The 14,940-nt window shown below is 44.0% G+C and overlaps 2 protein-coding genes across 2 annotated transcripts; one reads left to right on the plus strand and one right to left on the minus strand.

Annotated features, from left to right (window-relative positions):
* Positions 1-140: 140 nt before the first annotated feature.
* ccdc12 (coiled-coil domain containing 12) lies at positions 141-4,685 on the plus strand. The gene is made up of 7 exons (XM_029128644.2): positions 141-300; positions 1,616-1,689; positions 3,364-3,443; positions 3,598-3,659; positions 3,743-3,777; positions 3,875-3,951; positions 4,370-4,685. Exons 1-7 carry the CDS (start codon positions 217-219, stop codon positions 4,447-4,449), a joined length of 492 nt encoding a protein of 163 aa, XP_028984477.1. The 5' UTR covers positions 141-216; the 3' UTR covers positions 4,450-4,685.
* A 264-nt stretch (positions 4,686-4,949) lies between these two features.
* On the minus strand, positions 4,950-14,759 carry si:ch211-257p13.3 (kinesin-like protein KIFC3). The gene is made up of 21 exons (XM_029128643.3): positions 14,503-14,759; positions 12,446-14,414; positions 12,192-12,309; positions 11,894-11,990; positions 11,589-11,746; positions 11,225-11,477; positions 9,451-9,632; positions 9,274-9,339; positions 8,961-9,098; positions 8,673-8,870; positions 8,385-8,558; positions 7,865-8,012; positions 7,660-7,790; positions 7,470-7,581; positions 7,215-7,396; positions 7,036-7,140; positions 6,823-6,953; positions 6,615-6,735; positions 6,411-6,540; positions 6,017-6,246; positions 4,950-5,938 (listed from the first exon to the last, which is right to left on the minus strand). The coding sequence occupies exons 3-21, from the start codon at positions 12,288-12,290 to the stop codon at positions 5,813-5,815; spliced, it is 2,781 nt and encodes a 926-aa protein (XP_028984476.1). The 5' UTR covers positions 12,291-12,309; positions 12,446-14,414; positions 14,503-14,759; the 3' UTR covers positions 4,950-5,812.
* Between the last annotated feature and the right edge of the window lie 181 nt (positions 14,760-14,940).

Here is a 14,940-nt window from a genome sequence, read left to right on the forward strand (position 1 = left end):
ATTGTAGGTATTCATTTTTTACTTTCATATATTAATAACCAGTAAAACTGAGGAATCAAATCGAGAAACTCTAATAATCTAAATCTAATAAATTTGTAAACAAAAACACCAGATAACGCGATCATGCAACGGCATCGATGCGCTTGGCGATCGATTACACTTCCCCTGTCAGGATCGTTAGTAGATTTCCGAGTGACCCGAGTGCGTGTGATAAACATGGAACAAAGTGTTGGGTCGCTTCAGGAGCAGGCCTTGAAGCGAAAGGAAAGACTAAAAGCACTAAGAGATAAACAGCTTTATGTAAGTTTGATTTTGATTAATATATCGGTCATAATTAACAAGACATAACCTGTAGCGAGCAGATGGTACTGTGTTAAGCACACTTACTGTGTTCCCAGTTAGCTTGTGGCTAACGTTAGCGGCGAGCATTGCTTTGTAAATATTTTATTTATTGATTTATATGAGAAAGTGTTTGAATATTTAGATAATATTTGACATATTTACGTCTACTATGTAATCACTGTCTTGCTATTTTAAAAACAACAAGCTTTTGCAAACGTAATAACTAACAAATTATTTTAACGCTAATCGCCTAATTTATCGAAGTCAATATGTTACGCTACTTACTATTTAGCTAGACATTCTCTGTTCTTGAAATGGAAGTAGTTGTACAGGATCGTTTCTGGCAGGTAGCAATGAGTAGTCGAAAGCATATATATTTAGGTCTAATATTCTACACATAATAACATACTTACATAGATAATAACATGCGATTAACCACTACAGAGGGTACAACAAAATGAAAAACTGTCAGTGTCTGAAATGGATTTTTTATCATTTCTCACCAAGATGTTGTTAAATAATACCCATTTCTTTTTCTCAAGACCTTAACACTATATAATATTCAAACTACCAAAGTCTTTAGCTTCTTGGACCAGGGTTTTAGCTGTCCCTCAATAGGGCTGCAGCTGAAAAGTTTTTTAGTCTTTTTCCACAATGATAATCTTTCAGTTCTGAATATGAATTGTTTTTGCCACAGGAAGTTCTGCTGAATGTACAAACCTCTGTTTTGGCAGTTACACCAGAATGTGTTTCACTTAGCCAGTGCTGAACAGAAGCCTATTGGCTTGGATTGAGATGTTCGTTAAATGGCTGACATTCCTGGAGCCTGGTGTTGTTTTCTTTTTTTTATTGTAATTCAAGAATGACTCAATCCACTGAATTGTTCTAGCATGTGGACAGGAAACCTCTTGAAAATGTAAGATGGGAGGGTTTTAATATGCTTTTTCAAGCCTTTTATTTGGAGTCATTTTAATTTAGCACACCTGCTGTGTGTTTACCTGGCTGTTTACTTCTGAAATGCTGTGTTGGTTCAGGTAATGAGTTTTGCTGTTAGCTATAGCCGAACAAGGATCAACTGCAATGGATCATAGTGTTCAAATTATAGACCAAAACAAAAACCAATGTTTAGCTATGCAAATTTATATAGTGAATTTGTGTGTGGACTGATGCATCCTATACCTACACATCACACAATTTGTAGTTTTACTGTAACAAGCTCCTGGTTTAACAGTTTTGTTTAGTTTTTTCAACCGTTGTTATGATCCTCTGGCAGGGGAGAGAACAGGAAAATGAGGAGCCACAGAAGAAAAAAGCGGCACTAGAGGAGCCTACAGAGGGAAGGCACAGGTTAGTTCAACACAGTTTTAGGCATATTTCAATAAATGCATGTTGCTCTTCCTTTAGTAATTGCATATTGCAACTCAGTCCTTGTTTTTAAGCTTCACAAACGGAACTGAAACTGATATGGAAGTACATCAGCTGCCCTTTATCTGAACACCATCATCTTATAACGCATTGCATGCGTCCGTGCAGGTCATGAGATGCAGTGTTTACAATGAGCAGGATCAGAGGCTCGCGCTATTAACTGCTCACATATCCTGCAGCTCAGTCAACTTCGTGTGTTAGCCAGCAGGAAGGAGCAGCCATCTTTCCTGTCCTACAAGACCTATTTTCCATTGTTTATATTTAATGACTGCACTGAGGGAGTGCCGCTGTATTTCCTCCAGTCCAACAGGACGGTTCTCTCTCATGTGGATGAAAATAGCAGCAGCGTTTAAAAGCCCAACTTAGACATTTGCCTGTGAAAAGAGAAGAAATAACTGTACTACCAATGTTCTACCAATTTACAACTGCTTTGTGAGGCTCAGTGAGGCTCAGTGTCTCACTTGTTTGTGAACAAGCTGTGGTTATTTTTACCCACGAGGCAGGTAGCTTGATATTGGTGTAAACACGTAGCCCTCTGTTTTACCACCTCCTTAGTCCCTGTTTACTCTAAACATTTTGAGAGGGCCGATCTTGGGTCAGTGCTCTGAGTTTATTGCTGCGTCTTCTTGATGCCACATGGTGCTTAAGTACAAGTGTAGGCAGACTCAGAAGGTTTAAACTCGTCGAACTGAGAACTAAGTTAGGAAAAACAAGTGTCAACTCTAGAAGGCTGAAAATCCACATGCCTTCTTATTGTGTTTCCCGTCTTTCAGGGTTGGCACCCAAGACGTCTCTCTTTATGTGTGTATATTTATGTATGCATATGTATGATGCAATACAATGTTTGCCATCTGTCATCATACAGAAAAATAGCCTGAAGACCTTTTCATTAGCAGTATAGTGTGAATAGCATGATAATGGAGGTTAATACTGAGAAGAATAGGACGAGAGATTCCCCCACTGAAACAGCTTCTTTGGGAGAGATTCGGGAGACATGTGTGAACTAAGAGTGGACCTCAGTCAGCCACAGGCAGAACATGACTAGCATTCCTGCCCATACCCTTACAAGGGATGGGTCTGTTTGTTGGCAGCAAGTGTGTGATGAATGTCTAAAGAGCGCACCTCCCGAGTTTCATCACAAATCCACGTTAATCTCAGAGCAGCTGATAACTCATAGGCTGGGATTGTTCAGACAATAGGATAGCTCTGCCTCTGGTTGTACTGTATAATCTGCAGACACGTCAGCTAAAGCTCTCCAAGAATTCCTCCATGTACAGATGTGATGAAAGACGTAAAATTCAACATCAAGGAAAGCATTCCTCAGCTGTTTGCTCCTCAGCCTTGAGTCTGTGTCCAGGAGCATGTGGTACATTTTAATCAGACATGTTCAAAGGAATAAAGAGGCACATTATGCCCAACCTTCCAGACAGTAGACGTGCAGCTGTGCAGGATTTGCAGATGGTCTTTTATTCTCCCTAATATTTGGTGTAATTTATTTGCCTACACTGCCACCTCCTGGTTTGTTAGAAGACTTATTTACTGCACTTGAAACTACAATCTCTTTGCTCTACTAGTAACTAGTAATTCTGTCCTTAGAGAGCTGAAGCTGAGGAACTATACTCCTGAGGATGAGGAGCTCAAGGAGAGACAGGTGCCCAAAGCCAAACCAGCATCAGGTATGACCTTCTGAACCAAAGACAAGCTTTAAAATAAAGCTCAAATCATCTAGTTTACCAGTAGTTGGTTCCTTGTTGCTGCCTGCAGTGTGACCTGTGATTTTATTCTCACCTATGATAATATGATTTATAACTGAATTAAATTTCTTTGCAGTTGAAGATAAAGTGAAAGACCAGTTAGAGGCAGCTAATCCAGAGCCCATTATTGAGGAAGTGGTGAGAAATCTGCTTTGTAAATGTGTTTTTATGTGTTGTTGTTTAAGTCCTTGTTGTATTTATGCGCTTTTCTTTCCTGCCAGGATTTGGCCAATCTTGCCCCAAGGAAACCTGACTGGTGAGACCTTTTTGAGAAGTGCTGTCAAAGCCGTATGGAGCATGATGTAATGCATTCGTCAATGATTCCTGACATTGTCTCATTATTGTGGATCTAGGGATCTAAAACGTGATGTTGCAAAGAAACTGGAGAAGTTGGAGAGAAGAACACAGAGAGCCATTGCTGAGCTCATCCGTTAGTAGTTTTTTTTTTTTCTTTCTCTTATCACTGCATTTTCTTGATGCTGCACGGGCAACTATGGCTGAACCAAGCATGAATTATTGGGCTAATTGCTTTGTGGTTTGCAAACTCCACAGAGGCTTAAAGCATTTGATAACATCAATGCTGCGATTCCTGCACCGATGTATTATCCATGTTCTAAAATTAGATTTGAGCCTTCAGGAGAACGCAAACAGATTTAGGTCCCCATGACATTAGTCACTGCTTTATTCATCTGTATTATGCTGACATGTTTTAAATTATAAACACTTATAATGGCCTTTTAAGACACTTATAAAGAACAGAGGGTTGTATTTGATGCAGTTAAGATTTCCTCTGCATTGTTCTGTTGGTTTCAACTTGATTTACTGACTGGGTGTGTTTGTGTGCCCAGGAGATCGTCTGCGAGGCAGCGAGGAGGAGTTGGCTGGTGCAGTGGGAGCAGCAAGAGCGGAGGAGGGAGACTCAGACTGAATTCATATTGTGACAGTCAAAATAATAAATGAGCAGGACATCCTGACCTTTGTGTCCCATCTGTGTGACGCTCAGAAAGATGGCTGCTGCCATAGCTGCAGGAAGTAATGTCTTGGTATCATTGTATTATACATACAGTATGAATATGCATTCTGTAAATGTAGTTATATGCAATGTTAATGTTGTCCATATTGTTTTTTTATATTGTCTAGTAAATTGATAATTTTCCAAGTTCATGTTTGTGTTCTCACTGTGAAAACATTGATTGTATCCATTTTACTCAGTATCTTCATTGTGATTACTTAAACTTCCACCTTCATCATAATTAAGCAAAATCATAAAAAATACAAATGAATGAATTGATTACATAGCTACAAAATATCTGACATAAAACCACTAAATGTAACTTATTTGGATGATACAAAACAACCGTGCAAACAGGAGCTTCTCAGTTGCATAGCATTTAAATGTTCATTTGTTGTATAGCAAATATCCAGAGATTCACTGTTTAAATGTATTTATTCAGAAAATCATCTAATAACAATTAACTGGCTGCAACATGTCTTGCTACATTTGGATCAGAGGTTAGTTTTGATACAGGTACAATGATGACTACATGATAAGCAGATTTTGGTATGACATTCAGTAGTGAAGTACCTGAAACCAGCTAAACTGAAACATTCCTCACACCATAAAGTGCGTTTTCTTAGGCCCACGCTGTCTCCGTCTTCAGGAGGATATTGCACAGTTTCTTACCACTCCATCACAAGGCCACCTGTTTCCTTCCAAAGGCTAATTATCAGAGCTCTAAAGAGAAACCTGAAGTACTCGATCACAGAAAATACACAAATGTGACTTAAATGAAGTGTCATTGAAATTAATAATATTTCACAGATTGTCCTAAACACTACATCCTAAAAAAGCAACACTGAAGATGAAGCTCACAAACCACATTTATAGCAGGATGATTTATGCTGAAAACCTGAAGTGGTGATATTGTAGCGATTGAATTCTGAACACTGAATACCGCACTTAACACTGATGAGCACCAAGGAGATGATATATACTTGATTTTGGTATTTAATACAAAGAAACTGAGATAATATATAATAATACAATTGTAGGAAGCATCAAATCCTAACCTGTAGGGGAGTCAGAGGTTGTTTCAGCACACAAGTGCAAGAATAGTTTACCTGCAGTTTAGCGGATCATAAAGGGTAACATCAATGACAGGCTGGCATTCTGACCTCAGCACTTTAGCCCTTGAGCAGGATTCTGTTGATCTCGTTCGAACCGCTGCATTAAGACCGGAGACAGGGTGATAATGTGACTGTTGCATTCATGGCTACTTGATTCAAGGACGTCAGTCACACTGTCCTCCACTAGACTCTATCTTCCTGGCTGCAGGGCCCAGCTCCACCTTGCAAACCCTCTGAGCAAACTTGAGTGAGCACAACGTCTCTCCCACATTACTCTCCAGAGCGGACACCTTGGGCAGAGAGGTGGACATGAGAAATCGGAAATTTAGATTTAAAATATGACAAATATGATATGATTGAACTCCTACCTGTACTACCATTACTGTTTTGCTCCCTTTGCCCAGCGAGTCTTGAAGCAAGTACGTGAGGCGGGAGTTCCTGAAGGGGATGTGAGTCTGCCGTGCCCTCAGCGCCTGAATGACGTCCCCCAGAGCCAGAAGAGAGCGGTTGATGTTCTGGGCCTCCTTCAGCCTTTCGCCCTCAGCACCAGACTTCCAAACTCTCTCAGAACCTGCCAGATCCACGAGGTTCAACTTGCCTGAGGAAAATAATTCAGAGTAATTATAAAACATTCAACACCTGCGACGAATGAAAGTCAAGGAAATGGAAATATTCAAAGCAAACCCATGCAGTACCACCGGGTTAAACCTCACAGTAGCAACTCTTAAACATGTAGGAAGAGAGAACTACTGGTTGACTGACCGGTGGTTTTGGACCCTGAGGCGAGGTCAGTTGCCTGAACGGTGATGCAGAGCAGAGCATGGGACCGAGAGCTGTGCTGGTTCATCTGAGTGCCAAACGTGATGCGGTTCCTCCGCGCCGTGGCTAAAATCTGGTGAAACATAGAACATTTAGCATCAGTACTGAGGTTAAGAGACAAATGATTCAGTCACAATCATCCGTTACCTTTTTAATGTGTTGGAAGCTCTTGACCTCGATGACCCTGAGGCCCGGCACATGCAGCTGTCCTGTTCCGTCTGGGTTGATCTTTATGTCCAGTTTCTCTCCATCTTTACTCAGCAGGTCTCTGAGAAAAACACACATCACAGACTGGAATGCTTAAAGCTCTAAATTAGGTTTCCTTCCTAAAGCCTCCTGAAATAAAACAGTGTACCTTAGCACCTCGTTGTAGATCTCCACCGAGCTGACAGTGACTGTATAAGACCACATGTCCTTCCTCTCCTCGATCTCACTGAAGAGATATTTCAGGGCTCGCTGGTTGATACCTGGATTTTCTACGCTACCCTGGAATAAAATAATTCAGTCAACAATTCATAATGTGGACATGGATGCGATCATCATTCCATGGCTACAGTAGTGATCAGACCTCCATAGTGTAGGTCTTTCCAGAACCCGTCTGGCCGTAGGCAAAGATGCAGACGTGGTAGCCATCGATGCAGGACGTCACGAGGGGTTCAATCTCCTGGAAGACCTGGCATTCGTAAAACAAGTCAGAGGGTTTTATTCTGCAGCCGTTGCTCCATATGACGTTCATTTGTTCCCTACCTCCTCCTGCGTAGCCTGAGGGTGGAAAACCTTGTCCAGTTCGAAGACGCGGCCCTTCCCTTTGCTCAGCACAGTGAGCGAGGACTCGTTGTGAGGATCTGTGGTCACCACCACCGACTGGCCCTCGTCGCGCTGGTCCTCCTTCAGCACGGGCTTCACGCGGCACAGCACGCGGATGTTCCCTGCACACACGGAGCCCAGGTGACGACGCTGCGTCGCGATGCCGATGCATTTTACATCTTAATCCGTTCACACCTTTGAGCTCCACTAGCTGCTCATGGTACCTCCTGCGCAGGGCAACCTCCTTCCTGTACTTCTCCAGAAGGTCTTTGTTGGCTTCAGACATCTCACTGATAGCTGCTGAAATCTGCCAGCAGACAAGAAAGCAGGTTTAGCACTTGATATGTTCGGTTTTCGTTAAATGAATAGGCCTCAGACTACTCACCTGTTTTTTTGCGTCATTTATAGCTGAGCCGTAAAACTCAGAGAAGTTTCGAACCTGGCTCCTCAGGCTGGCGTAGTCCGTCTTCATGGAGCGTAAAGTTGGTGGGAGTGCGGTCAGGCGCTTCTGCAAACCTGACAAGACAAAAAGTTTTTATTTCGTGCAGGAACAAATCTAATTGTTCCCCTGGTTCAGTGCTTAAACTCACTGAAGAACTGGCCCTGCAGGTCCTGGAAGTGCTCAGCCGAGCAGCTGGCGGCAGCCTTCACCGCCTCGTCCTTCCTCTCCTCCAGGTGACTTATCTCCTTCAGCAGCTCCTCTCTCAGTTTGCTGATCTCCCGCTCGTACGCCGCGATCTGAAAAAGGTTCAGCACAGCTGTGTGACAACCTGTCCGCTGGGCCGGTCCGGTCTGTGCAGGCTCAGCTGTGTAATGAGTTGGACTGTCAGTGGAAGTGATTCAGGCTGCGGTGAAGTGGAATCCTCGTCCTTTTGAATCGGACTTTGATCATCTCGGCTGGTGGGAGTTATTTACCTTTACCTGTCAGAACCATCTGGGATTTGCTGTCAGGATTTTTTGGATTATTATGATGGTTCTTCCTGAGCATATAGTGTATAAATCATAGGATGCACCTGCTGTGGTTCATTCATCTATTTCTAAAAACACAGGTTAATTTGTGACACGTGTGAGCTGTATCTGCAGCACATGCAGATATGCAACATAGTTTACCTTGTGCTGCAGATTGCAGCTGTACTCATCCGACTTCCTGATCTGTTCCTCCAGCTGTTTGCATCGCTCATTCTGACTCGACAGCTTTTCGGACAGCAGCTCGTTCCTCTGTCTGAATTTACTCAGCTGCTTTAATGTGGCGGGTGACTCCACCTCCACAGTCTGGGTGACGACCTGGGAGATAAAAGACATCTGATTGAGGTGTTGACGTCTAAATGCAGTAATCTGCATTCCTACAACCATGTTTTTCCCTCTCAGGTGCTAACATGAGTTTTCCTATTTATTTACCTTCACCACTGGCTCTTTGCCTCTTTCTTTGTCCAACTCCAGCTGCAGCTCCCTCACTCTGTCCTCTCGCTTCCTCAGCTGCTCCTCTCTCCTCCACTCACTTTGTTCGCTCTGCCGCTCGAGTCGTGACAGTTGCTCGGCGCGTTGCTGTAAAGAAATCTCCAGCTGCTGCACTCTGCTGCGGAGGTTCTCGTTCTCCTGCCACAGACACGTGAAGCAACCCAGTCAGTTGTGGAGGTGAACGTTACTCACGGTTGCCGTGGCAGCACATCGGCGACGCCGTCTCACCTTGATGAGCATGGTGCTGGACTGGGAGGGGATAGATGACAGCTGCTGGAGGAGACCTTGGGTAACACTCAGGCTTTGTTTCAGCGTCTCGTTCTCCGCTGACAGACAAAGGACTCGCTTCTCCGAGTCTGTGGCCCCCTGAGGAAAAACACCAGGCTGAGTTCCAGCATCTATACCGCATCTGTCCATGTTTGCAGATGATCGTTTTGTCTATTGTGGGGTTTTAATTCTGGGCCACTGACTGACATTTCAGTGGGTGTTGACATGAAAAGTGACAAAGACAGATAATTATAAATGAGTCTGCAGCACTTACAGTGGCAGTTCTTAGTCGTGACAGCTCCTCCTCACGCTCTTCAATGCAGCTCTTTAGCTCATCAATCTATGCACAAAATGGGACAGGGCATGAGTTTTGTAATACACAATTCATATTAAGAGTATTCAACCATTTATGTTCAAAACAATTTAGCAAAAGGCATGTGCAGGCGTCTACCTGCTGTTGAAAGGCCTGCACGCGACAGTGTCTGTCTTTTTCTTTTTGCTCCAGCTGTGAGTGCAGCAGGCGGAGTTCACCCCTCAGTTTGCTCCTCTCGCCCTGCAGGCCGTACAGAGACTCCACCAGGCTGTGAACCCCGACTTGTGCCCCCGCATCGCTGCCGGATTCACCTGGAGCCCCTGAAAAGGCCATTGGCATCGTCATCATCTGTGTGTAATATTAATGAGCATTGACTCTGCAGTTAGGTGAACATTATTGTTGCCGTGTCCCTCACGTCTCAAGCTAAATTTTTTAACACCTAGCGTGTGCAGGCCTCACGTGGAGCTTGGCCCAAATGCAGAACCCACATTCACATTGGTAGCTGAAACAACCCGCCACGCCTCCTCTGATGTCTTACAGGAACCTCAGCAAGACGTCAAACAGCATTTCAATCACTTTCCTCCTCTCCAACCATTTATCAGGCTCTGTCGCTTCTGATTTGCATTTCGAGGTTCTATGCTAATTTCTTCAACATGTCGTGGCAGGTTTTCCGTGTCACAATGGTGCAGTGAGACATGGTGATGCCAGGAACAAGACCAGCAGAGATACTGCAGCTCTGCATCACGGTTGTGAAACATTAAGGACTAGCTGCTAAAGTCTAACAAGGGAGGAGCTTGAAAAATGTTCCACGAAGATGTTTTTATGGGATTAACACAATGAAGTAGATTTAAAAAAAGGAAATTACTGATTTTGTGTGAAGTTCTTACTGAATGGCTAAAGCAGCAGCCATTCATGCTAAAACGTCAAATACTCAAATACAAACTGTTCTGGTGATGAGAGTCATTCACATCAAAGAACCTCTTGACCACGACAACCTGCACGTCGAACTTCAGTAAACAAAGCACACGGCCTTGAAACACTGGCACACGGACCCCTGGCTATTTTTAGTCCAACACAAGCACACGTGCTGTCTAACATGTGCCAGACCTTGTAAGTGCACTTGCAAAAAAATAAATAAACCAGCCCTCACGTCCTTGTTTTATTCATGTCCAGGAGCCATGGAGTCACTATCCAAATACCAAAGACTGTTCCCACATTCATCTGCCTTTGTTCTGGAGCATCTACACACACACTGAGAAGCATTTGGTTCTGTCTGGTTATTATACATCTTATAGATTCACTTGTCTGAAGAAGTACTGGTCAAGTGTGACATACAACAGATATCAACATTGGAGGCTTTGAGGTCAGCTGCAGATACAGATGTGCAGTGTTAGTCTGGCTTCTGTGACGTCACTAATGTAAACTAACACCTACACATGCACATAAATCTAATCAGTTTGCCTCTGTTCATGGGGGCACTGTTCTATAAAGGGATGCACACCTGAAAACATCGAATTATGTGTGTCAAATGGGAAAACGCATCCAGACCCTGAACTAAACAAGGTAAACATGCTGTTTAAATGGCATTTTCCCAAATTAAAACTATATAAATGAGAGTGTGAATCATTTTTATCTATTAACAGCACTGGAGGCTGACTGGGGTTCATACTGATCACGTGATCTACCGTAATTCAGTGGTCTTTAACAAACAACTCTACTTTTTTTTCTTTGTGTAACTGCTCGTCTCCTTCCTCTCTGTGTAATCTACGTGGTTAATGAAACACCCCACTGACCTTTATTTCTCTGTCCTCCTACCAAGCACATTGAAATATAAACCCACCCTTCCTGCACCTTAATTTCGCCCCCTTCCCCCATCCCTTCCTTTCTTCCTCCTCCCCCATCACCCTCTCACCCTCGCTCAGTGGGCTGGGGGTCTGCTGTTGGCTAATGGCCTCCTCCAGGCTGCTGATGATGCTGTTCTTGTCCCTGATGCGCTGGCGGTAGGAAGCTCGCAGCGCCTTCATCTGGCGCCGGTGCTGGACGCGGTGCCGCTTCAGCAGGACCCGGTACTGGTCAGCCTGCTGCTGCAGCTGCTGGAAGTGGGAGTACTGCTCCAGAAAGCTCAGCAAGTGGGACATTACAGCCACCAGGGGAGACTCTGCCAACTGCGTGATACAGACAGCCTATTAAGCTAGCACCACTGCAGAGCCACTCTTTTGGGAACTGTGAATTTCTAAACATGCATCAGAAAACTCTTTGAGATCATGACGCAGTACCTTTCCCGTTGTTTCCAGTTGAACTTGTGAGGCTCTTCGTTTCTCAGCCTCCTGTTTAAAGGACAGAAAAGAGGCCAGGGGAGTGCATGCTGGGATGTCGGGGCCTTCACCATCATCTTCATCACTCAGGGACAACTCATCACTGTCACTGCTACTGCCTTGATGACAGAAAAACACAGAAGCAATACTATAAATGCTACTAGCCAAAGACTCCCATATTATACTGAACACATTATGAATTATATAAAAAAATTTCTATAATCTACACATCACTCTTATGTTGTATATGCTTTATGATCACTTACTTGATTCACTAAGCTGAGCACAAGCCTTATTTCCCCTTTTGGGGGCGTGGCCATCTCTCCTCCTGCTCCCTGTTTCCATGGAAACAGGTCCTGGCTCCTGTGCAGAGCATCATGAATGAGGGTCAAACAATAATACTAGTATTTATACACTACATACACAGATATGTCCGCTGCTGCATGCAATAAAACACCATGTGTGCATCAGCGATACTGTCAGGAACACTGGGCGACTCATGCACGTTCCCCATTAAAAATATTTTCCCAACAGATTCCCAAAGCTGAACATGGCTAGACATACGTCTGAAGAAGCTCCGCACACTCCATCCAAAGCTTCCTCCTCCTCCTTCTTAAAGACAGTGTAAAAGATGTAGACTAACAGAGAGTAGAACGCATACATCTCCACGCCAGTAGAGTCCCTGCAGATGACACAGTATTCACCTCTCTGTCATTCTCTCAGCCTCGGGGTTTTAAAAATAATAAAGAATGAATTCTGAGAAAAACAGGCCCAGGATTATTATGACTGTCATCAAGGTAAAACGCCTCCATCTTTACCTTTTCACGCCTCGTCTAGCCGATGAAAATCCGACATTCCGCCTTCACACTCCATCCGTGTTGTCAATGACAAATCTTCCAACTGCAGCTCTTGTTCCCAGAGCTGCAACAGCATCCTCCTGCGTGGCTCTTTCTCCTCCCCTTTTTCCTCCTTCTTCTCCTCCTCCTCCTCACTTTGCTCCATCTACAGGCTGCATCTGCAGCCAGCATCCTCACTGCAGTTTGCTGTTTAGCTGCATTAGTGAGGTGACAAATTGAGTATGGTGACTGACTGGAGGCGGCTCATATTGACTCCAACAGCCTAACACACGAGCGATTATGAGGCCCAGGTGCGCACACTAGACTGCAAAATGCAAATTGAGCAATGTCTAGTAGGACAGGCAGCAGTCAGAGAATGAAACATTAGACAGGAGATATGTGAAGTTACTTAAATGGGAGGACTTTCTGGCATTCACAATGTTTATTTAAGGTTTGTTTAGACTCTATTATATTAATATTTCTTTTAATAGAGAGAATAAAAAATAAATAAAGTTCATTATACAACCTTTTGTATACAAAACAAAAAACAACAGAAAGGCAGGCAGCCAAATTAACATAATTATGCTGGTTCTTTCAGTCTCATGCATTATTGATTCTGTGGGAAATGTCTGTGCACATGTGCTCTGACATCTGATGAAGGCATTGTTCCCAGGGCCGGCAAAGAGCTGTTCAGGCTTGTACATATACTGCAGTAAAACAGCTGCTGCAGCTGCACCCAACTTAAGAGGCTCCGCTGTGTCCACTACAACAAATGCAATGTACATTCATATCTTACCAACATGACAGAGCACAAGATCTAAATTAAGAAGCTGTTTAAAGAGGTCAGTCATTGATTAGGAGGTGAAGAATAGGACCAGGAGCTTAGACCGCTGCAGATATCGGACAGTAATACTGATGATGCAGAACAACCAAACCAGGAGTGTGAGGCTAAAACTAAAAAAGTCACACAGGATATTAATACTTTGAGTGTCCTAGAAAAAAAACACCCAGACACCAGCATCATTGAGTCGAGTTGAATGAAATAATAAGTCACCCAGGCTCTAAAAGCGTGACCGTTGCACCACAGTAATTCATCATGTCAGTTGTTAATTAATTGGTGTCACTGACTGTCATTCTAATGTGTTCAGCTGTATCAGTGTCTCGTCCAATCCTTTGCCCGTCTTCAGGTCTGGCGTCATACACAACTAGTCAAAACAGATCTGATCACGTGTTACCATGGATTGTTTACAAAGTGCATCTTAGTTTCTCATCATTAAAGTTGTCATGATTAGTTTTCTGACCATTTAATCAGGATTATCTGAATAAGGCTTGTAGATAATCCTCATTAAATTACTGCCTCTATGAAATGTAAACATGTGACAGGCGTCCTGTCAGTTAATTCTCCACTGCTTGGTTAAAGCACCAGATTATGTTGCTCAGTCGCATCCAAACGAAATTTGTTGAGGGCCTGCGTCGAAGCCCAGCACCCTATTGATACGGATCCTTTTAAAAGCCACTTTAAAAATCCTTCAGTGGCGCCCGGGGCGATCCACGGCGAAAGAGCATCAGTTTCAACCTGCGTCACAAGCAGTGGCAGACTGAGGGCCGCGCCGCCGAGGGCCCCCAAGGCATTACTGGTGAACACGCAAACAGTCAGGCAGCAGGAGAGGCAGGACAGGCCCAGGCAGCACGTCAGGACTGTGAGCGTGTCTCCCGAGAGCCAGTCACGCAGGCCCAGCAGCAGGCAGGAGCCACACAGCAGAATGTGAGCCGTGTTGTGGTCTCGGCTGAGCCACAGGAAGTCAAAGGTCACCAGCACCGGGGCCAGAACCTCACTGGCCACCTCTGCATCTCTCTGGAGGGAGGCCAAGTTGGTGCTTAGGGGCGGCAAGGCGTTAAGTGCTGCAGAGAGTCCAAACAAGAAGAAGCCCACGGATGGAGCCCTATGGTTCTGCAAAGAGCATATAATGTATAGTACCAAATACTTCTCTCTACATTTTAACATATCGGAGAACGCATGTATTGCAAACAACACTCACCTTGAAGAGTTTATAAGAAGAGTACAGTGCAGTGGAGGATAAAAGGATGTTGCAGCAAGAACTTATCACCTCCTTCACGCAGGACGCCATTGGACCCGAGGAGTAGTCACGATGTGGGCAAAGCTTCCGTTACCACGGTAACACGGAAACGGCGTCCACGCGGTTCTGGGTTCAGTACTTCGGCAACTACTTCATTAAGCCAGGGCACAGCAACTTCGTGCTAGAGCACCCTCATGGTTGTTTTGACACGTGACTAGTCCTGACTCGGCCTATGCGCATGCTCCAAAAAGATCCGTTCCTGGTGCTCGTAAAATCTGCCACTGTACCAGACAAATTATGGAAACATGAAATGTAACTGTACAAAACAACCATCAATTAACAATTAAGTTAAATCTCGATTCTGTATAGCAGGTAAATTACTTTTTGCATGAACAGTAT

The sequence above is a fragment of the Betta splendens genome, chromosome 16, assembly GCF_900634795.4.
Source record: "Betta splendens chromosome 16, fBetSpl5.4, whole genome shotgun sequence".
Classification (NCBI taxonomy): Eukaryota; Metazoa; Chordata; class Actinopteri; order Anabantiformes; family Osphronemidae; genus Betta; species Betta splendens.